At 40.8% G+C, this 21,381-nt stretch overlaps 3 protein-coding genes across 7 annotated transcripts in view; 2 read left to right on the forward strand and 1 right to left on the reverse strand.

The window, feature by feature from the left end:
* si:dkey-237i9.1 (SEC14-like protein 1) overlaps positions 1–15,478 on the forward strand; it is a 31,596-nt gene extending 16,118 nt beyond the window's left edge. For 2 of the 4 annotated variants that reach the window (XM_034891182.1, XM_034891199.1), the window contains 15 exons: positions 3,046–3,195; positions 3,504–3,635; positions 5,078–5,206; positions 5,846–6,119; positions 6,521–6,630; positions 6,969–7,158; positions 7,727–7,815; positions 8,079–8,149; positions 9,834–10,005; positions 10,804–10,938; positions 11,092–11,226; positions 11,622–11,873; positions 11,986–12,164; positions 12,612–12,638; positions 14,847–15,478. In XM_034891182.1, the coding sequence (XP_034747073.1) occupies positions 3,046–3,195; positions 3,504–3,635; positions 5,078–5,206; positions 5,846–6,119; positions 6,521–6,630; positions 6,969–7,158; positions 7,727–7,815; positions 8,079–8,149; positions 9,834–10,005; positions 10,804–10,938; positions 11,092–11,226; positions 11,622–11,873; positions 11,986–12,164; positions 12,612–12,638; positions 14,847–14,952 (2,151 nt within the window). In that variant the 3' untranslated portion in view covers positions 14,953–15,478. The other 2 variants (XM_034891209.1, XM_034891191.1) reach the window with 2 other exon arrangements.
* Positions 15,479–19,636: 4,158 nt separating this feature from the next.
* LOC117956335 (endonuclease V-like) overlaps positions 19,637–21,381 on the forward strand; it is a 72,983-nt gene continuing 71,238 nt past the window's right edge. The window contains exons 1-2 of one of the 2 annotated variants that reach the window (XM_034891348.1): positions 19,637–19,950; positions 20,104–20,156. The gene's annotated coding sequence lies outside the window, so the exon portion shown is untranslated. Of the gene's footprint in view, positions 20,157–21,381 lie in introns of both variants that reach the window. The other variant, XM_034891339.1, reaches the window with a different exon arrangement.
* LOC117956277 (excitatory amino acid transporter 3-like) overlaps positions 21,185–21,381 on the reverse strand; it is a 381,877-nt gene continuing 381,680 nt past the window's right edge. Inside the window, exon 14 of the mRNA XM_034891264.1 lies at positions 21,185–21,362. Coding sequence (XP_034747155.1) covers positions 21,225–21,362 — 138 coding nt within the window. The 3' untranslated portion in view covers positions 21,185–21,224. The remainder of the gene's footprint in view (positions 21,363–21,381) is intronic.

Consider the following 21,381-nt stretch of genomic DNA (forward strand, 5'->3'; position numbering starts at 1 on the left):
GGCAGGTGAATGTTTGTCATTAAACTGCTGCTTTAACTGCTTACTGAGAAGTCACGTAAAACTCCGGGTTGGATATTAGATGAAGTGAATAGAGCATCGCCATTGTCAAGTATACAGCTCATTGTTAAGCTATAGACTTTTGTTTATTTCCAGCACACACCTGGCAATGTTATGTAATGTTGGATCCATGATCTATTGTTGTTTTTTTTATAGATTAATCGGCAGGTATCCAATTTCACATGTCATCAGCACCATATTAGGGATATCAGGGAAAAAGGACTCTTCCGCACTGCCCAACATAAAGATGTAGGTCAATTTAGACTTGAGTAATTATGGGGAGTGAATAGTCAAGCTGCTCCTGTGCAGTGTACGAAAATTAAAACAAAAAAATGTTTTGTATTATGAGTGCATTTATATGTAACAGCGCTGTGTGTGTTAGAGACAGAAATGGGAAAGGAAAATAAGATGACTTGGTGGAAGGGATCTTTTTGAAGAATAACCTGATATCATGAGCTTCCTGTTTCCTGTTTTTAACACTAAAACAGAAATGTTATTTTCCCCACAAGGGTCGGCTAAAAGTTGGGCTGGTTAGTTTTCTCTGTTTTTTCATCAAACAATCACGGCTCTGCTGGAGATGCTTTGTTCCTCTTAGTGGTTTACCGTCTCATCTAAAGCAACCCCTGTGTTTTTGTACAGTACGTCAGCCTATTGTTAGAGTGAAAAGTAGTGACCTGTTTGACTGCACCTGGCATTTGTGGCTGAGGTTGTTGTTGACGCATGGTTGTTTTTTTAATAGATGAAACTGATGTTTACGGTCGGTGCGGGTTTGCTGACGGCGGTACAAAGCCTGCGCCCGGTGTTCCAGAGCATCAGGGCTGAAAAACTGAGCTCAGCATTCCCTAGGTCAGTGGACAGTGGGCAGCTGAGTGGCTCAGCAACCATGGCAGTGGTACGCCAGGAGCTGCTGAACCCCACTGACCGCCTACTCACAAACAAAACAGCCGCTGTTGCTGATCGACATACTAAACAGTCTAAGCCTACCCTTGTGTTTGTTTCATTGGGTGGAAATGCTCTGAACAAGGCAGTTTTGTTCAAACTGGTTGCAACGATTAAAGATTTATATTGACGGTAGGGCTGCACGATGTGAGATAAATATGCAACAAGCATTAAAGTTGTTTTATATTGCGGTGACCTTATTACTTGCGATAAATAAACAGTGCACTCAGTTCCAACATTATTTTATTAAACATTACGTTATATATAAAAGGCAGCATTAAAAAGAGAATAACGGTTACATTTCAAGTGCAGTTTTCTACTTATATCTTTTTTTCAGTCAACACAAACAATCTCTGAGTGTCTTTCACAATGTGATTATGGCGCCGTTTGATATCGCGGCAACTATAAAAAAACAAAACAAGATATTGTACAGCCCTAATTGACAGCAATGTGCAAATAGACCAATCAATACAATTGTCTCTGGTTAAAATATTTAACTTCAGCTTTATGTTCAGCGGCCACATTTATGTCACAGGGACTTCTGTTTTTACAGAAGCTCAAAGACATGTGGGTTCTGTGCGCCATAGAACACAGCTCCTTTATCAGCAAGACTCAGCTGACACTGACTCAGCCAACCCAAAAAGCACTCGCTCTTTGAGTTCGCACAGTCTGTCCCAGCATTCATCTCTTCAGGCTTCAGGCATACTGTATGTTTTCTGGTCTATGTCCCCTTTAATAAAGTTGTGGATTTGCACTGCCCCATTCCCTACAACTTGGTAGTTTTCCCTTATGTGGCCTTGACTTTCTTTTTAGTTTTTAGTTTTTTGCTTTTAAAACTCCATTCTTTGCCCATTTGCTCATTCACCCATAAATAAATAGATTCATTCCTATCCTGGAGACTTAGGTTTCCGGATGGAGTTTCACAAGCTGTTGAAAATGAGGAAATATCACGTTGGTTTAATGCTGCAAGGATACCTGACATAAGAGTCTTAGACCGGCTCAGTGTTAGGACTAACTTTGTCCATCTCTCCAGCCCATTTTATTAATTACATTGCATGTTTGATGTTGACTTACCAGTCTAATCTAGACTTTTAATGTTTGCAACCTTGCCAATCAGATCCGGGATTGGAGAATGACAAAACATAAAGTTAGGGAAGAAATGGGTGCAGCTGCTGCACAATGTGCCGAAGGCCTGTTCCGTAACTGCTAGCTCTTTGCCTGTGTTTTGCATTTATGAGAACACATAATTTGGGCACACAAAGTTGAGCCCTTTTTTTTTGTTGTAAAGAAATGAAAAAGTACTTTAGTTTTAGTCAGAGCCATTATCTGTTATGGCCTAACTTGAGTGAGAAGTTTGGAATGCTACAAAGTTGAAGGAGCTTTTGTTGGGCCTCTCACTTGTTTTCGGCATACAGCTATTCCCTGCCCACCTATTCAGATTCTTCACTCCCTCTTGGCTCAGTGCTTGCATTCTTACAGAATACATAAACTTTCTTTCAAATTGATTTTATAGTAGCTGGCATTACAAGACGTAGTTGCATGATCGTTTTAAGATTAATTTACCAAGAGACTTATAAACAACATCAGCATACCCTTATACCAGATACCAGATCTTTACCAATGTCGTTTCAGAGCCCTACACAATATCATGCTAAAACTCCTTCAGTTTGAAAGCATGTGTAATAATACCAACATGGGACATGAGCATTCAAATTATGTTTGTCACCAGCCAATGGGTCTGGTTTTCAGCCAGGCATTTTCTGCTTAATCTAAAACCCATTTAACTACCTCCATTTTATACACTAACAACTATAAAAGAAATTCTAAAAAAGGTGTTGTCTCAAACACAGCTGTCAGATATTTATCGTCTGCCCTCTGCACAGCATGTACAAAGACAGACAGAAAGAGAGATGACACTGGAGTAATTGAAACCTCTTTTCTTTTCAACCTACTTTATTCACAAAAGTGAAACTGGAAACCTGTGAGATATCTCACTAGATTGGAAACCTCTGTTAGCTGACATTTCTGTTCCCCCTTCTTCTTTTTCAGGCCTATGAGCGCCGGTTCCCCACCTGTCACCTTATCCCCATGTTTGTGGCGAGTGACGTGGTAGAAGAGGAGACCAATGAGGACGGCTCCACCACTAGGGTCGAGCGCCGCTGTGCCCTGGATGTGGACGCCCCGCGCCTGCTTAAAAGGGTATGTTGCACATCAGGTCGTCTAAACTACAGTGCATTGTGGTTTTAGTGATTTTCTTCATTTTTTTTTTTACCAACTCCTTATCACTGCTTAAGAATATATATAATATATAATATAATAAATAATAGTTTTTCCTTGTCATTCATCCATTTGAAAAGTTTTTTTTCTATATAAACAACATCATTCATTTGGAATATGTTCGTATTTACAGTAACTCTACATACAGCTGTTTATTAGGCTGTAACCTTATTTTGGTGTCTCGTGTTGGTTTAGTTTCTTGTAACATGAGTTTTGTGTGTTGTTTGCAGATTGCGGGTGTGGACTATGTGTACTTTATCCAGAAAAACACGCTGAACCGAAAGGAGAGGACACTTCAAATCGAGTCACATAATGAGACCTTCTCCAACAGAGTCATGATCCATGAGACCTGCTGCTATTCGGTCAGTAGCATACACACCCCACTGCCGTTCAGTGTGGGACTGTTGTCCAAAAGCAGCTTATAACACAAGTGTGTATGTTTGTAGTACAGATGGCCCTGGTGAGAGCAGTTTTTATAACCTGCCCAACTAGTTCAGTTCTACAAAGCCACACATCTATATTCACACACACACACACACACACACACACACACACTGTAGTGTGTGAAGCTGTTGTTCAGCTGCTAAATGGCAAGCTGCCGCCAGCACACCCATTTTAATGTCTGTGTCTCCTCTATTCTCTTCCCTGGTACCCTGCACAGAAAGCCATGTTTAGACTTGCACCAAGCACATTGCTAGCTATCTCATCCTGTCTCTTGCACTGTGAATTATTCAGTCCGTTCACATTCTGGCTGAACACTAGTACTGATCTGAAACCAGCATGTCTTTCCTTTTCTCCCGGCCCCACTTATGTGTGCTGTGAGCTTAACTCTGTCTTCAGATCAGCCCATTCCTGAGTGGATGTGCTCTGAGTTAATGAGGTCAAGCACATCGTATCAGCCTCCAACCAACTGTAGTGCTAATTTTAGGTCCAGGGCCACACGGAGGTTCTTATGGTGTATGCTTTAGCACACTTTGCTAGCAGTAACCAGAATGAACAGCTCAATTAGACTAAGCTAATGGACCTGGCTAAAGCTAAAATATTTTGGTAGCCAAGGGTAATGAAGCCACCAGTATAGTGCTGTTAGAAAGCATTACATTTCTGACGTCTTTCCAGATGAAATGATATTGTTGCGTGAGTGTGCGAACAAATCATTTTTACAATCACACAGTCCATCACTGTCAGTGTAACACCTCATAATGGATCACTAGCAGGCTGAGATGTCAAAACACAGGAGAGTTCAGTAAAGAAAGGATCACATTTTGATCCATTCTATTTTAGCCAATACAGTCCATAAAAAGAAGCCCAGATTGCCACAGATAGATCCCTAAAGAATACTCATAAAGTTCCCCAATGTCTTTTTTTTCTTCTTCTAAAACATCACCCGCAAAGAGCTGCCATAGCAGTGCTAGAATAATTGTGCATTGTATTACTTTATATTACTGATACTGAAAAGCTAATCCAGCTAAATTAATTTTCTTTAGTTTTGTCTAAAAGAGACTGTGTTCTTTTTAATATAACCTATTCATTATATAGCTTCTCAAAACGTTCCCACCACACACCAGAAACATGTCCTGTATGTTTGCTCGCTGTCCTTTTTAAGCTCCAAGCGGTTCCTGTGTAAAGGGCTGGCTGATTTTATATGGACAGACTGACACACACACTCACAGTGCACACAGTGTGAAAATTGCTCTTTGTGTGCGTCATCGTGGAGAGAAGCGGGGTGTGTGGAAACCATAGTAACCTGGTGGTCTTGTTTCTGCATATGAATCCAAAGTATAATATTTTGTGTGTGTTGGTACAGGTTCACCCCGAGAATGAGGACTGGACGTGTTTTGAGCAGACCGCCAGCCTGGACATCAAGTCCTTCTTCGGCTTTGAGAGCACTGTGGAAAAGATCGCTATGAAGCAGTATGCCAGCAGTATCAAAAAGGTGTGTGTGTGTGTTTGTTTTTGTGTTTGTGTTTGTGTGTGTGTGTGTGTGTGTGTGTGTGTGTGTGTGTGTGAGTGAATGTTACACCTAATCAATACACGTACAGGTTTCTTGTGTACTTTCTGTGTATGTACAGAAACTCTCGACAGACAGACAGTTTCAGATTACTGCATAGTGATGTAGTATGGATGGAGTGGAATGGAGTATGGTAGTATGGATGATGCAGAACTGACATCAATCTGTTCTATGAAGTTCGTTGTTTAGTCTTTTCTGCAGCATGAGTCAGTCAGTCCGTCTCATGTTATAAGTACATAAATAAGCTTGTATAATCTCTTTGAGTTAACAGGGGTCTTCTGTCGTGTAGCCAGTGACTCACCTGCCTTCATTTAGGATAGATGTGGGCAATGTTGAGGGCATTCCCTATATTTTCGCTCTGTTTCCATTACCTAACACTTCAGTTCAAAATACTGAGTGCATATGCAGAGCATTAGCCTTTGGTTGAATAATGTTGCAATGTAAAATAATATTGGTCTGCATTCCAAATACCTCACTTAAATCAGATTTCCCTGAATTCCCAGCCTCTTGTGCTATTTTTGCCTTAATTCTCACACTGCATGTCTTCACGTGTCTTCCTCACAGGGAAAGGAAATCATAGAGTTCTACCTAAAGGAGCTTGAAGACGATGGGATCACCCATATCCCGCGCTGGACTCCCTCCTCCCTTCCCCTGCCTCTACCCAGACCAACCAGCCTCTTCACCAGCCCACCTGTCCTGCCAAAACTCGCAATCACGCCCGCTGATTCCAATACGCTGCCCAGCGATGCCACGGACAGCAGCTCTCAGGACGCCAAGCAGGACAGCAGCGCACTTCAGCCAGACAGCCTATCGGAGATCCTGGCTGGTACACCTGAAGGTCTGTTCCTACTGATGTTTGAAAAAAAATAAGAGCCAGCCATCTTTGCGTTTCTAATGTATAGCAACAAGGGAAATTGTTTTACTAACTAGGACAGTAGCACTGTTCAAATGGCCGCATAATACAGAGAAGAAATGCAATGAAAGCAAGGCCTTATTGATTAGTTACAGAGGGTAAGCACATTTCAAAAGCAAAAATAAGCAATGATTCTACAGAAGGTGGTCAAACCTCAATAGGTGTTGATTTGACACAGATATGACAGCATATCATGGGGCATTGGTTTAATTAAAGGTGTGTACCAAATATATATATACGTATATGTGTTTGTTAATAACATATAAATGTTATTAATTGTTTGACTGAATGTCGTTGATGGGATGAGTTCTGTTTTTGTGTTTCAGATAAGTTGGATGCAGACTATATCAAACGTTACCTAGGCGACCTGACCCCCCTGCAGGAGAGCTGTCTGATCAGACTTCGCAAATGGCTACAGGAGACGCACAAGGGAAAAGTAATTGATATTCACATTTTGTAGCAAAGTAATTGAAAGGAATAGCAACTTTTAGGTGTAATGCTAAGAAGACTAACTCCACCCCTCCACACTTAATCACTGTCAGGGACATCAGATGAGGTTGAGGTAGATTTTTTTTTTTCATTTTTAAATGCTACGTGATATGGCTAACTGACCAGAGGTTTATTTTTGGGATACCAGTGGTTCATTTTAAGTAGCCAATTGACAGTGACATTGGCAGTTTTGTGAAAGCTACAAAAGGTGTTGTTCCTTTGTTATCTTTTCCATAATTTGTTCCAAAAGTGAGTACAGCTAAACGCTCTCTCCTTACCATCCAGATCCCAAAGGACGAGCACATACTGCGTTTCTTGCGTGCCAGGGACTTCAACATGGACAAGGCGCGGGAGATCCTTTGCCAGTCCCTGACCTGGAGGAAGCAGCACCAGGTAGACTACCTGCTGGAGACCTGGAGCTCACCACAGGTCCTCCAGGATTACTACACCGGGGGCTGGCACCACCATGACAGAGGTAAGACATATAAATTATACGTACATTTATGATTCATGTAGGCCGTATCGAAGCTGGCTATACATGAGCTGTTAACAAGAAGAAGCTCTCAGATCTCCAGTTTCTTAAATACTCAAGTTACACACACCACATGCATTAAAGCCACTCTAAGCAACCCACCGCCTTCAGCCATTCAAGAGAATTAAACATGAGGCCAATTTGTTGGCATTTCCACCCACTAGCTTACACCCACTCTTACACCACTCTTACACCCACACACTTCATGTTGATGCATGCTGTGGATTTCTTGTTAAGAACCGAGTGTGACTGTTGACAATATAAATCAAATTTAAATTACATGTTCCCACATCAGTGAACAGTTCATCTTCCCATTTCAGTCTTTCCACACGTCTTTAGGATGACCAGAGACCCAACATGAAAGCATTTCTCAGTGAACATAGTCAGTCATTGTCTTACACAAATGAAGAACAGCCTGGCAAACTATGCAGATGTATCTATTTCACATGCAGCCTTGTAGAATGTGAATGTTTTATGGTAGATTATGTAAATGTTTGTTTTACTCCTCTAGATGGTCGTCCTTTGTACGTCCTGAGGTTGGGCCAGATGGACACCAAAGGACTGGTCCGAGCTCTCGGAGAAGAGTCATTGCTCAGACATGTATGTAGAACAACTTGAAATGCGTTTCAGCCTGACTACTGTATCAGCCTGTAGTAATGTAGGTCGTAAGGTTTGGGTCAGGCAGTTGTTGGATCGGATTACAGATTAGGGAACGAATGTACGCTGGCTTGGCAAGTGTAATAACACCAGGATGTGTACAGTACAGTACATGTATAAATAGTCAGCCTATTTTTGAAGCTCAGGTTACGAGTGTGGAAGCCAAACCCTCAATAGACCACTGAGTTCATGTTATGTCATTTCAGGTGCTGTCTATTAATGAAGAGGGTCTGAGACGCTGTGAGGAGAATACCAAGGTGTTTGGTCGACCTATCAGGTAAACCTTTAGTACAGATCAATGTAGGCAGCCAATTTGTCATTTAGAAAGCAAACACGCCAACAGTCTCTAGTGCCAGCTTCTCAAACTTGTAGATTTGCTGTTTTTTTCCGTTTACTATTATTGTGAACTCCATTATCTTAGATGTTATGACTGTAAAGCCCCTTTCACACATGCATAGGGTTGGGTATCATTAAAAAATCACCGCTACCAATACCGGGACTTTGATACCGGTTCTTGAAAAATACTTTTTTCCAGTACCAATTTTCCAATATCCATTTTAACAAAACAAAATTACACATTATTGCACAAAAGTTTATTTTTTATTTTTTAGCTCCTACTGCATGAACCCCATTTCTCTGAGCGTAACGTAGTGTTTTCCTGCATGTCTTTAGACAGCCAATCACATGCATTTTTAGATCTTGGTAGAAGCATGCTGCATGCTTATTGGCTCACTGACACTGATGTGATTAGCCCCATAGGTATTGAAATTTGGTAATGAATGACAAGGCATTTTTTGATACTCATCAATACTTAGGAGGCAATTTAGTCAGATTGGGTACCCAGCCCTATACATGTAGTCTTTCCCATATGTGACTGGGAGCAGAGTTAGATATTTAAGGAAATCTGTACTGTCAATTTCCACCTCAAGACCTAGTAACAATCCTGGAAAAATGCCAGCATGGCGGTGTTTTGAATGCAAGCAGGAACATTTTGGCAATAGACACTTTTGGATTGTCCCTTTCCCTATCTATTCTGTTATCGCCTTGGCAAGTGTGAAAAGTTGCAAGGCGGTAAAGATCCTGAATGTGGTTGCATGTTTGAATAGTGAAAATCACTAGCGGTGCCTGAAAGGTTACTCAAGTAATCTACTGGGAATCATGTGCAAACAATTATGTGGACAAAACAAACACTTTGGAGACACCGTGGGCCCTGAGAATTAGTGATGGTTATTTTTCACTATTTTCTCACAATTTATAAATGTTTTTGCCACAAGCTCGCACAAAATATGCACTGAAGTGTTGGATGGCAGACTCTGGAATTGTGCTAAAAAGTGCTAGAACAAAGAATACGAAAGTGGAATAAATAATTTGGAGTACAAATATACATCACAAAATGTATACTATAACGCAGATGTACTGTGTGCTAGACAAGCCCGAGAATATACAGAGATCTGTACATCCTGATGTGCAGACAAGTAATCAACAACAATGAATCAAACAAGTGTCTTTTATAATAATAATAAACAATGAAAAAAATAACTACAAAAATAAGTGGCACAGGTAAATAGAAACAGTTTCAATTTAATAGAAAAGATAAACATTTTGACTACCAAACAGTGTTCAAATTTGCAGGATTCAGTGACTAAGTCCAGAGGAGAATTATCTCCCCCGAAATGGAAGGAATGCACGAGGCTCTTTGAGTGCTCTAATTCAGATGGCGATGGAGACATTTAGAGGCAGGGAACAGAGATGGTATCTGTCACTTGGCAGCCCTCTCAAACAGGAGGAGGTGGTGGCTGGGCTAAGAGCCTTGCAGGAAGGCATGTGAACTATGTATGGCTGTCACGCCATAGCCTTTAGCCAGTATAGATGGAGTTTTCCAGTTTTGTGTTTGTGGCGTGGCTTTATCTCTCTCTCTCTCTCTCTCTCTCTCTCTCTCTCATTCAAACCCTCTTCTGTAGCTGTTGGACATGTCTGGTGGATCTGGAGGGGCTGAACATGCGTCACCTGTGGCGACCAGGAGTCAAGGCGCTGCTGAGGATCATCGAGGTCGTGGAGGCCAACTACCCAGAGACTCTGGGACGGCTGCTCATATTGAGAGCTCCCAGGGTTTTCCCTGTCCTCTGGACATTGGTAAGAACCAATAATCTGGAATGGTCTTCTCACAGTATCAGTTTATATGGATATGAAAAGGTGTTTCTAGCGGGTTGTCAACCCTCAATTTCAGGAGGACATCTGAAATTTAAATATACAAACAGCTCAATTCCGGGTCGGTTTTAAATCCTTTACAATCCTCTAATTGTCTCCATCTGTTTAAAGTACGACCGAGGTTGACTTGGGTTTCCCCGTTGTCTGTCACTCACCCTTTTAGCTGTTAGTTGTTCTTCTTTTAAAGGTTCAGTAAGTGATTCTGCACAAACATTGTTGATATTTGAATTCAGCTGCCAAACTAAGCTCCGCCCCCCATATTCATGATCAGATAACTACTGACCGGCACATTCACATGCTGCTAACCCCCCTCCCGCCCCTACCACCAACTGACGCCAGCTGTTGCTGATTAGCTGACAGTGGTTTGTGGCTTGTGCACTCTTTTCTGTTTGTTTTCCATTTACAGAGCCAGGGCTATCCAACAACTGTATTGGATTAACATCACTTACTATACCTTTTAATTTCCTTCTTTTCTGGGATGGCCCCTCAGCCATAACTACAACAGATAACTTCTAAAATTACATTAAAATACAATTACTCACTGTTAGTATCGATTGCTGTTACAGGTCATTTATGATCATCAGATGGAACATTAAATGGTTTCAGAAACATTTTATGTTCCTCGTAGATACTTTTCAACTCATACATTTTTGCCACGGAATAACAAGGACGCAACATTTTGGTTTGCTCATTAAACATATCTACGTCTGCTTCTGCCCTTAGGTGAGTCCATTCATTGATGAGAACACCCGCAAGAAGTTCCTCATTTACGCCGGCAATGATTACCAGGGTCCGGGTGGGCTGGTGGACTACATAGACAAGGAGATCATCCCTGACTTCCTGGCTGGAGAATGTATGGTGGGTGTCAGTTAAAGATTTAAAGTCGTAGCTTATCTTTTGAGAATATTAGTTCTGAATATGAACTTTTCAGAGACATGACCGCACCCAGACTGAGATCCTCTCGTTGACCCAATTCTGTGTTGTGTATTTATCTCTGCGCATGCTCTACAGTGCGAGGTACCAGAGGGCGGCCTTGTTCCCAAGTCAATGTACCGCACAGCTGAGGAGCTTGAGAACGAAGATGTCCGCCTGTGGACCGAGACAATCTACCAAAGCGCCAGCGTCTTCAAGGGAGCGCCACACGAGGTGAGGCTCAACATAAAGCACCAAAGTGAGAAGAAAAGATGGAAGGCTTGTAGTAATGTCTGAAATGGGTATGTGGGGCACTGGGAACATAGAAATAGAGAGGTCTGCCATCTAGTGGTTGTATGTGGTGGAGGCCTTCTTTGTTTTTAACTCGGATGTGGAACAAATGTGGCATGGCTTTAATACATAATCTGTCTGACATAAAGTTAATTATGCTCTATCACTTTTTATTTTGCCACATTTTTAAATTTTTTTCACAGCCACAGTGCATTATTCCTACCACCAGGAGTCTCACCTTGCTAAAACTTTATTTCGGTTTAGTTCTTGTGTTTCTCTCCTAAAAACATCTCACTTAATATCCATTTCTGGCCAACCTTGCCCTCCCCCCCAACCAGCTTCTGATCGAGATCATCGATGCCTCCTCAGTCATCACCTGGGACTTTGACATGTGCAAAGGAGATGTTGTTTTCAACATCTACCACTCCAAGCGGGCCCCTCAGCCTACGCGTAAAGACCCCCTGGGACCCCACGGCATCACCTCCCCAGTAGGCAACAACGTCCAGCTCATTGACAAGTCATGGACGCTGGGGCAAGATTACAGCATGGTGGAGTCCCCGCTTATCTGCAAGGAGGGCGAGAGCGTGCAGGTGAGGTTCCAGGATTGTAAAGGGATGCATAATAGTTTGACCTTTGATTTGTAAATTTGTTTTAATGAGTTGTTTTTGGCATGTCTGTTCTCATAATCTGTCCTCTCCTCAGGGCTCCCATATCACACGGTGGCCAGGTTTCTACATCCTCCAGTGGAAGTTCCACAGCATGCCGGCCTGCGCGGCCACCAACCTGCCCCGAGTAGACGACGTGCTGGCCACCCTGCAGGTCTCCTCACATAAGTGCAAAGTCATGTTCTACACTGAGGTGTTGGGTTCTGAAGACTTCAGGTTAGTAACTGTGTATGTGTTTGTGTGTGTGTGTGTGTGTGTGTGTGTGTCAGAGACATACATTTATGTTCATGCTATATACATGAAGTGTACGTACGTGTCCATATTTTTGCTGTTTTACCATGATGTTGTGATAGTTTTAATTTTACATTATTCCTTTATGGTTGCTCATTTTTTGCTCCTTCCTTCTTTCAGTTTCCCCCTCTATACCAATCTGCAATAGTGCCACGAATGACATTTAATATTTTGAATGAATAAAATCTGCAATGTTGCTAAAAATGAAATTAACTGACTTAAGAACATCATGATGTTTAGGCCCAGAGTTTTGAAATGCTTCCCTCTCTCAGAGACTCCTTTTAATTTATCTTTTTCTGTCCAATTCGTTCCTGTTCTATCGCTCCCAACCCTCTCCTCCTCCTCCTCCTGCTCTGTCTTCTTCCTGTGAAGACTGGCTTGCTGTGATGTGCAGAGTTTGTAAGTGGCTCAGTGTTTGCCCCCTTTTTTTTCCTTTAGCACTAGCTCATTGTCATTGCTGCTAATTTAAATAAACAGCCCCAGCCATGGCAGTCACACTTCTGATGCAGCAAAGAGATGCTTGTTTGCATCTGTTCTTTTGCTCATGGATTTTGCTAGCATTTGCTAACAGGATGTTGTTGCTTTGGTCACCCTGTAGAAAGAATCACTGAGACTTCAGTCTTCTTGCTGGCTTCAGTCACCTTACCTCCCCACCAAGTTCAGCAGACTAGTGCTCAACTGCTGTATGTCCATGTGTGCACAAACGCAACATACAACCAACACATGCACTTGTATACTAACTTAAAAGACATTCCCTGGCATTTTTACTTTTCACTCATCTTCATCAACTTGCTGAATCTCACTTTGCTTTCCGTGCACCTGCTGTTTCATTTTTACTTTGGCTTCTGAAGCACACTTGAGAACCCCATCTAACTCATTCTAGTCGCATTTAACTGGATGTTTTGCTAATGGTTGACACATCATGTTGAGATTGAAATTTCTAAATCTCCTACCCCAACTTGAACCAAGAATGTGAAATTTAGGTAACGCTTTATTTTGCCATGCCTGTAACGTATCACAATTATTATAATTTTTTTGTTGTTGCTTGTGACCCTTTTAAAATGAAGCAATGGCATCCAGTGATCCCTCGTCACTGGATATTGCGTTAGTGACACTTATGATCAGTTTCATACAGTATTTTTCTTCTTTTTTGAGAGTTAAAAGTATTTATTTTTTTTACTAATAATAAAAAAGCAAGAATGTGAGAAAAGTCAAAAATTAGACTTATGTTTCAGCAATGTATTTTCTGTCTTATTCCTTTAATCATATGTTTACCCTTTAAGGGGTCCCGGCACCCAGGTCAGAGCAACGGCAATAGGATGGCTAATGACAACAAAACATTACAAATATGACTACTGAAACTGTTAGTTGATTGACAAATAATTAATTGCCATAATCAATCAATCATTTAAAATAACTTAAACAAAAATGCCAAACATTTGGTGGTTCCAGCTTCTCAAATGGGATGGCTTGCTGATTTGTATTTCTGTTCTGTACCATATTTATCTAATTACAGACACTAACTGATTAATGTTAGTTAGGGACAGCTAATGTGACCTGCCCTCTTTACATTTCATTTTGTTAATTTAACTGGCGAAAGAGATCCTCGGTGCCGGCTAAAAATGAGTTCTTACCTACATGTTTGAACATCGAGTTTTCATAAAAAGACTTTCAGAACTGCCCAATTTCTAACATTCATACACTCAAATACTGTATGGGAAATGCTAACTTATAGCCCTGAAGTTTTGCTTTGGAGATGTGACAATCATTTTACTTTCTCTAAATGTAATAAGGAAGGATTGTTTATTTATGTAGCACCTTCCACAGACTCCAAATCACAAAGTGCTTAAAATTAAAAACATTAAAAAAAACAAAAAAACAATACAGGCAATAAAAAAGACTAAACATATAGCTTTAATGCTAATAGTAAATAGTGTGGTCAGAGTTGTAACTTCTGATACCGCCCTCTCATGAGACTTAAAGCCCTTAAAGCAAAATTAGGAAAATGTAATGTCAAATATTTAAACTTATTATTATAACGAGTATAATGAAAAAAAATTGTAATGCATTTTCATGTGTTGTCATCCATCATGTAGGTATGTATGATACATAATAGACATTGGCCTTATAGAAAGTATTGCCAAAATGTGTTGTCAAGTAGTCTGTATGTTAACTCACATCAAGACTCCCTTTTTGAATTTTTAATGTAAAACAAAAGAAGTACAAAATGCTTCATGCTTTGCCAGAGGCAGGAAACCAGAACACCAAAGGCTTTTGTTAGAGCTGCGTCTACTCTTAACAAAACCCCCTGAGTTTCACCCAAAGCAAATAAACTACTGGAACATGCAAAGAATTTGGCATTTGAGATCCTTTCACACACTTCAACCTTTCTACCTGACACACTGTTGGTTTTTGCAGTCCATAGCAGAGCCTGAGCGGGAATGAATCTCCCTCCTGTAGGTTTGATCTGGCTGCAGGGTTCTGCATCATGAGCACAGGTCGTGCACCCAGAAAGTGATTCAGTGGCAGGCTGCGGTTGCGTACATGTAAAGTGAGCCGAGTAGTGTTCAATTTGTGTCCGCTCATATGTTGTGTCTCCTACCTCAGGGGTTCGATGACCAGTCTGGAGTCGAGCCACAGTGGCTTCTCTCAGCTCAGCGCCGTCACCACTTCCTCCAGCCAATCACAGTCCAGCTCCATGATCTCCAGGTAGGACCTGGACGCTGAGGATTTCAATCCTCCACCCACTACCCTTTATCGTCAACTCCTAAGCCAACTCTCCTCCTCCTGCCCTTTCTCGCCGTCTTTGGACTCTGTTCCTCGTTCCACAGCCAGTCTTTGTGGAACTGAAGCATGCTTGCACAAACAGAAGACAAAGAATTAAAAAGAATTTGAGGCAAAGCCCTCCCCTCCCCCTAAGAAAACAGACTGTGTTACAATTTCAAAGGGCTGATTTTTTGCACAAAAGTAATATATATATATTTTTGTGCCTGGCATTTCTGCTGGGCAGCAGTTTGAATCAGAACTTTAGCAGAATGTTTGTTTGGAAAGGTCGGGAAATGAATTGCGGTGCCTTTGTGGCACCAGAAGCTGAAAGAAGCAATATTCTCATCCTTGGAGCTACGGGACTGGATGAAGACACTGGAGGCGCTGTTACATATATGCATTTACGTCTACTCCCACAACGCATACCTCATTCACGTGTGCTCTCTGGAAAATTGGATGTGCTGTCACACACACACACACACACACACACACACACACACACACACACACACACACAGGGTTGGGCATCAAGAACCGATTCCTACTTGGAATTGTTTTAAAAATTACAATTCCAGTGGAATTGTTTATTTAATGGAATCATTTGGAGGATTTGGTTTCAAATGTGATCATCGAATCAAAATTTAACATGCACATGTTTTGGTTTCCATAGCAGTAAGCGCTTGTTGTGTTGCAGCCATGTTGTAACTTTATTTTGCGTTGAAAAAGCCCTGTAAAACTGCAACCAACCGTTGAATCAAAAATAAAACCTTCTTCTTATTTGTGAAATAAGAAGAATGTGACCTGTTTCAACTCCACCCCTCAAAGCATCAGAATCGTTAAAATCCAAATGATGCCCAACCCTACTCTCTCACACACTCTGACACTCTGACACTCTCACGCTCACACACACACACACACACACACACACACACACACACACCCACACACACACACACACTTTTTCCTCCGGGTTTGATGACATGCAAAAATGTACAGTGTTTGCCATTACCAGAGGGATTTGTTCAATCTGGTGAAATGTTAATAGGTCAAGCGTGGGTGGGCGGGGTAGACTCTAAACTGGACCTGGGTCAAAGATCACTTGCATTTGTCTGAAATTGGTTTTTCAATTCAAGTCATGGAGTTAAGAAGTGGGTGGAGTTTACTGAATCACAACAATACAGATGGTGACCGCAAAGTTGCCAGTTGACGGGGAAACTATCTGAAAGTGTATTTTCCCGTGGCTGTGTGAGCCTTCGCCATTCATCTTATTGTGTTAAGTGGCAAACCCCACTCGTCTGTCTCATGAGGGCTTTATCACACCTTGAAAAACATTTGAATATTTGACCTGGGTCTAACTCTTAGCGAAGTAAAAATCCGCTAGAAGCAATAACACAAGTTTGACTTACTACTGTGTGAAATATTTCTATTTATCATAAAGATGTTTGTGGACTATCATGGGTGCTGATTGCAGATGAGCTTTTAGTTGTTAGTTGTGTGTACAGGAAGGCAGACGGTGGCAAACTGAGCCAGTAAACAACTAAGTTCTGTGGGGCCATCATTCACTTCCTCATCTCCATTACCATTCTGTCAGGAGAGGAACAAAAATAACTCGCCAGATTTTCTCCTGGACACTTTTTTTTTTCTTTTTTTTTCTTGGGATGACCTAAGTTAGTTTGCTTTCTGTCCAGCATCTGTCTGCACGATTGAGGAACTCAGGTCAAAATCAAGTCGTAATGGAGATGCCATGTGATTTGTGAATGTGCTGCTGATTGGCTAGCGCTCGCAAGCCAATGAATAGCCTGAATTTGTGATGTGACTGGGCAGAACCACCATCCTTCTCTGCTTATTTTTCAGAGTGATGTAGATTTCTGTGTGATTATCATTTGACGGTGCGCCAGTAGACAACATATATGATACTGTACATGTACTAGTGTTGGTTGGAGTTTGTTACTTTCTTTTTTGGAGATGAGTACTTAATGGGGTGAAGCAGTGTGGTGTGTTACTGCATGCCCACGTGATGATTGGGTTTACAGATTTATTATTCAAGAATTAAGATATAGCCATTTTAAGATTATGTGTCAATAAATACCATTTCAGCCTTTGTAAGCAGCACTTAGAGACGTACCTGCTTTTTACAAGGTCACCACTGTAATAAATGGGACGATTGTGAACATTTCAAAATGCAACACATCCATGCAACAGTTTTGAAGACAGCTTATCTGGTTGATTATCATTGACAACTTCACTTAGATCTGATTTCCTATACAGGGCAGAAATGAGCGACATTGTCAAGTGTCATGCTTGTGCTGTTGCCATTGTTACTGAGTTGAGCTAACCGCAAAAAGAAAAAATGCTTGAATAGGACAGCGGCTTTCTCCTTAAATGGGAATAAGACTCCTGGAAATAATGGCCCTGCCTGTTGTGTTTTTTGATACATGAAGCTGCTTGTTTTTGTTACTATTAATTAAAAGGTCAAGGGTTAACTTGTGGTAACTATATGTCATTAACTGCAATAACATGAAGTGATTTTCTGAGAAAAAGGACCTCAGATTGTGGGTTATTAAAAAGTGTGTATGAGGGTTCATAATTAGCACCATGTACCAGCAAAATGTCGGTAGAATATGCAAGTGGTTGGTAGATTTGCTTCACTCACCAGCCAACAAAAAGCAATGGTAATCTATTGAGTGACTGCTAAAAATGTGTGCATTCACTAGCCATTTGGCTGGTGGACGAAAAAGTTAATTTTGGACCCAATGATGGTGTAAAAGAATGAATGTTAGAAACGGTGGGGGATAAAAGATCATGCCAGCAAAATGTGTGTAAACAGTCCCTATGTCTCACACAGCATGTGTGTTTCCCTGCTCGGCCTCTTCTCACTTTCTAAAGCATGTCTAGAATCACATTACTAACTTTCCTTCACCTGGTTATTGCTTCAGGAGACTCGCTTTTCATTTCTTCAACGGTTCCACTGATGATGAAACAAGTAACATCAATTCCAGACCAAACTGCTCTTGTAGTTCCCCTTTGTCTCTTTTTCTCTCCATCAACTTGTAACTTGCACACTCCAGTTTTGCTGTTTTGCAAACACTTCATTGTTTATGTCTGAGAAAGCAGAGTGGACCTTGATTGAGGCCATAGGCATAAAGGATTGTACTCAGATGTATTTATTTTTGTTTAATTTCCATTTTAGTTAAGTGTTGCACAAACCAGAAACCTTCCATGGTCTGCTGTCTCCTGCCTCTCTGACTTTAGCTCTTATGGTGTGTATACACTTTTCATCAAGATCTTATTAATAAATGAGGGCTATAACTTGTCTTGACTTGTTCAAAACATTTATCTGTCTCCCTGCGTCCTTCTCTGACATCTTGCATATCTTCTCTTTACCTTGATGTGAGGAATTATGTACAAAAGTACATGTTGGGATTCATGAGACTATGGCACCTTTACATTTTTGGAAACAATAAACTTGAACTATGAGAGAAAACATACATGCAGTTGTGTCACATTCATTCCTTTTTCCATGAGTCTTAGCTAGTTTTGATAATGTGATGAATTAAGTTAAATAACTATTAATTCCATGACTTCATACTGTATGTTTTGACCAAGAGGTGAAAAAAGGAATAGCAGATGGCTAAGAACAGAGCCCTGGGGCACACCATATAATCACAGGAATATTACAGGATTTGCATTATTGATTTTTCTTTTCAGAATTCTACATTATATTATAGGCAGGAAAGGTGGGGAGAAAGAATCAAACCGAGAACATTGTGGTTATGTGGCATGCACCTTGACTTGCCATGATCAGGCTACCATGGCAACCCTAGCTGGAACTGTTTTCCCTGGTAAAATGATTTTACTGGAAGATGAGTTCACATGTGTCTCTGCATCCTCAACTGATTTTATCTTATTATCTATCTGTTCCTGTTTTACAAAGTTTGTCATCAGTGGACATGTCTGTCTCAGTCCATGCAGATGTCCAGTCTACCAGGGTTACTTTATTTTTCATTTGACAAGCCATAATCCTCTTAGGATCACTCTTCCTCCTTACGAAAAAAACATGTTGCCATTTCCGTTGGAAGCTATTTGCTGGAACTGAGTAATTCTCCATCCATTTGTGTGGACACAATGTCACTCTAATTGTTACTTTGTTCTGTGCATCACAAATGTCTCCATTACCAGATTTTTTGATCTTGCTAGCTGGACTTCTCTCCTTGAAATTGCTGTCATCGCTGGTCATGTTTGTATGAGACCAGAAACTCTATTTTCTCACCCTCTGTGCTCATTTTACATAATTTTGTTTTAACTGATGTGAAGCTGTGATAGGCTTGTCCCAGATCTAGTGATTGATAAAAAAACTATTTTAACAGTCCTGTCCTTGCTACATCAGTCCTTTTTTGCAGCTTAGCCCATTAAACAGACAATATAACTGTCATTTGTGGCATACTATTTATTATCAGATAAAATTCTGATAACTGATAAGATGTAATAACTGAATTTTTTCTTTCTTTTTTTTAAACAAAGGTGCGCATAGAGCTGCAGTGTTTTTTCCATTAGTGAAATTCTCCCGTCTGGCCACTAGATGGGAGGATGTTCCCGCTCAACATCACACTGGCAGCTTCAGAGTGACGTCAGTACGCGGAAGCAAAACAACGATTCGCCAGGTCCGTCTGTCAGACTGTAGAGTCTAAAGTCTCTACCTACACGTCTGTCTGTCAGAAACTCATGCACGTATTAAGAGAACTACATCCATAATAATAATAATAACGCGTCAGAAACAGAAACACCTGACTGCACTCTTCCAAATGAACCGAAGCAGCAGCTGCTAACGTTAGCATGTAAGATAATGTGTTAACAGCATAGACTGTTCTGGCAACTTCTGACGCTAGCACGCCGTGTCAGCTAACTAGCTAACTTACAAGGCTGCGTCAAACGTCTCCGACACGAAGTAAGTTATAATGTTTTTTTGCAAACTACAAATCATATTATGGTCAGTTTGCTAGTTAGTCAACAGCATAAAGCTACGTAACGTGCCCAGTACTTCAGAAACCCGGGTGAAAAACAAAATATGTCCTTTCTTCTTCTATTTAAATCCCGGCAGGTTGTACATGCAGGGAGGATAACGCTGCCACCTACCTTCTACATTCAATTTAGGTAAGACGGGAGAGCGCGAATAACTGAGATAATAACGAAGAGATAAATCTATAATTCCTTATGTTGTAGGCCTAAATATTACAGAGGAATAGAAATAACGTTTTAAATTCACATAATTTGTGATTTTTGACAAATAGTATTCATGCTCAACGTAGTCCTACAGTATAGTTAGTTCATTGCTGATTAATTTTCTGCTCTTTATCTGCTGTTTTTATTTCATGGGACATTGACAGGACAGGGACACTTTTTGCTGTTACACTTCTATGTATGGTGTTGGGAATGTTTTTTTGGTAAAAGATAACGTTGCATTTTGAAAGTGTTTTGTGGAGGCTTCTAGCCATTGGAGACAGTAGAAAGAAGGAAACAAGAGAGAGAAAGAGAGAGAGAGAGAGAGAAAGAAAGAAACCAATCCATTCCTTTTTTCCACTTGCCTTTCACTGAAAGTTTGTTTATGCCTCAAAATTACTTGAATTCATTCATGAGACTCTAAGAAAACTATGACAGAAAATCGTAAACATGCCCTTTACTTATGGTACAAAATCAAACTCAGACAATAAACACACAATAGCTTATACAAGATAATTTACACAATTACAATATAATTACTATAGTCCAAAGTGGCATAGTGTTTGTTTGGGTCATACTTTTTATGGCCTATAGCCAACAGTTTATAGCCCACGCACTTCTTATCAACTGTTAAAATACCTTTTTAAATAGGCAGTACAACCCATAAAGTACACTTTAGCTCTTGCCAGCGACAGGACACTGCAGGTCATGGTCAGCATCCCAAATCACATGTATTGTGACATCTATCGGCCTGGCCGATTACCGTGGCCGATATTTGGCAATTTGCAGATTATGTGTGTTGTTGTTTCATTTGACTGAGTTTTACTAAATAATTGCTTAAAGCACTTAAAGAAACTTTAGTGTTGGAGTTTGTACCATTCCAAATTGTTAATTTTGACTAAAAGATTTCCATTTCAGGAATTGTCTTTTTCAGTTTATCTAAAAGCAGATAACACTCCACATAGAACAAAATAGAGTATTTGTCCTTGTTGTGAGTTAACACTACACATTCTCCTCCTCACGGTCTTGGGCTGAGAGACATTCTGACGGGGTGCGCAGGATCTGGAGTTCAATGTCCTCATTCTCGGACACGTCACTGTGGAAAATGTCATTATCAGAGGCCTGGCTGCTGACGTTGACCTGAACATTTTCAAGATTA

Source organism: Etheostoma cragini, chromosome 2 (assembly GCF_013103735.1).
Source record: "Etheostoma cragini isolate CJK2018 chromosome 2, CSU_Ecrag_1.0, whole genome shotgun sequence".
NCBI lineage: Eukaryota > Metazoa > Chordata > Actinopteri > Perciformes > Percidae > Etheostoma > Etheostoma cragini.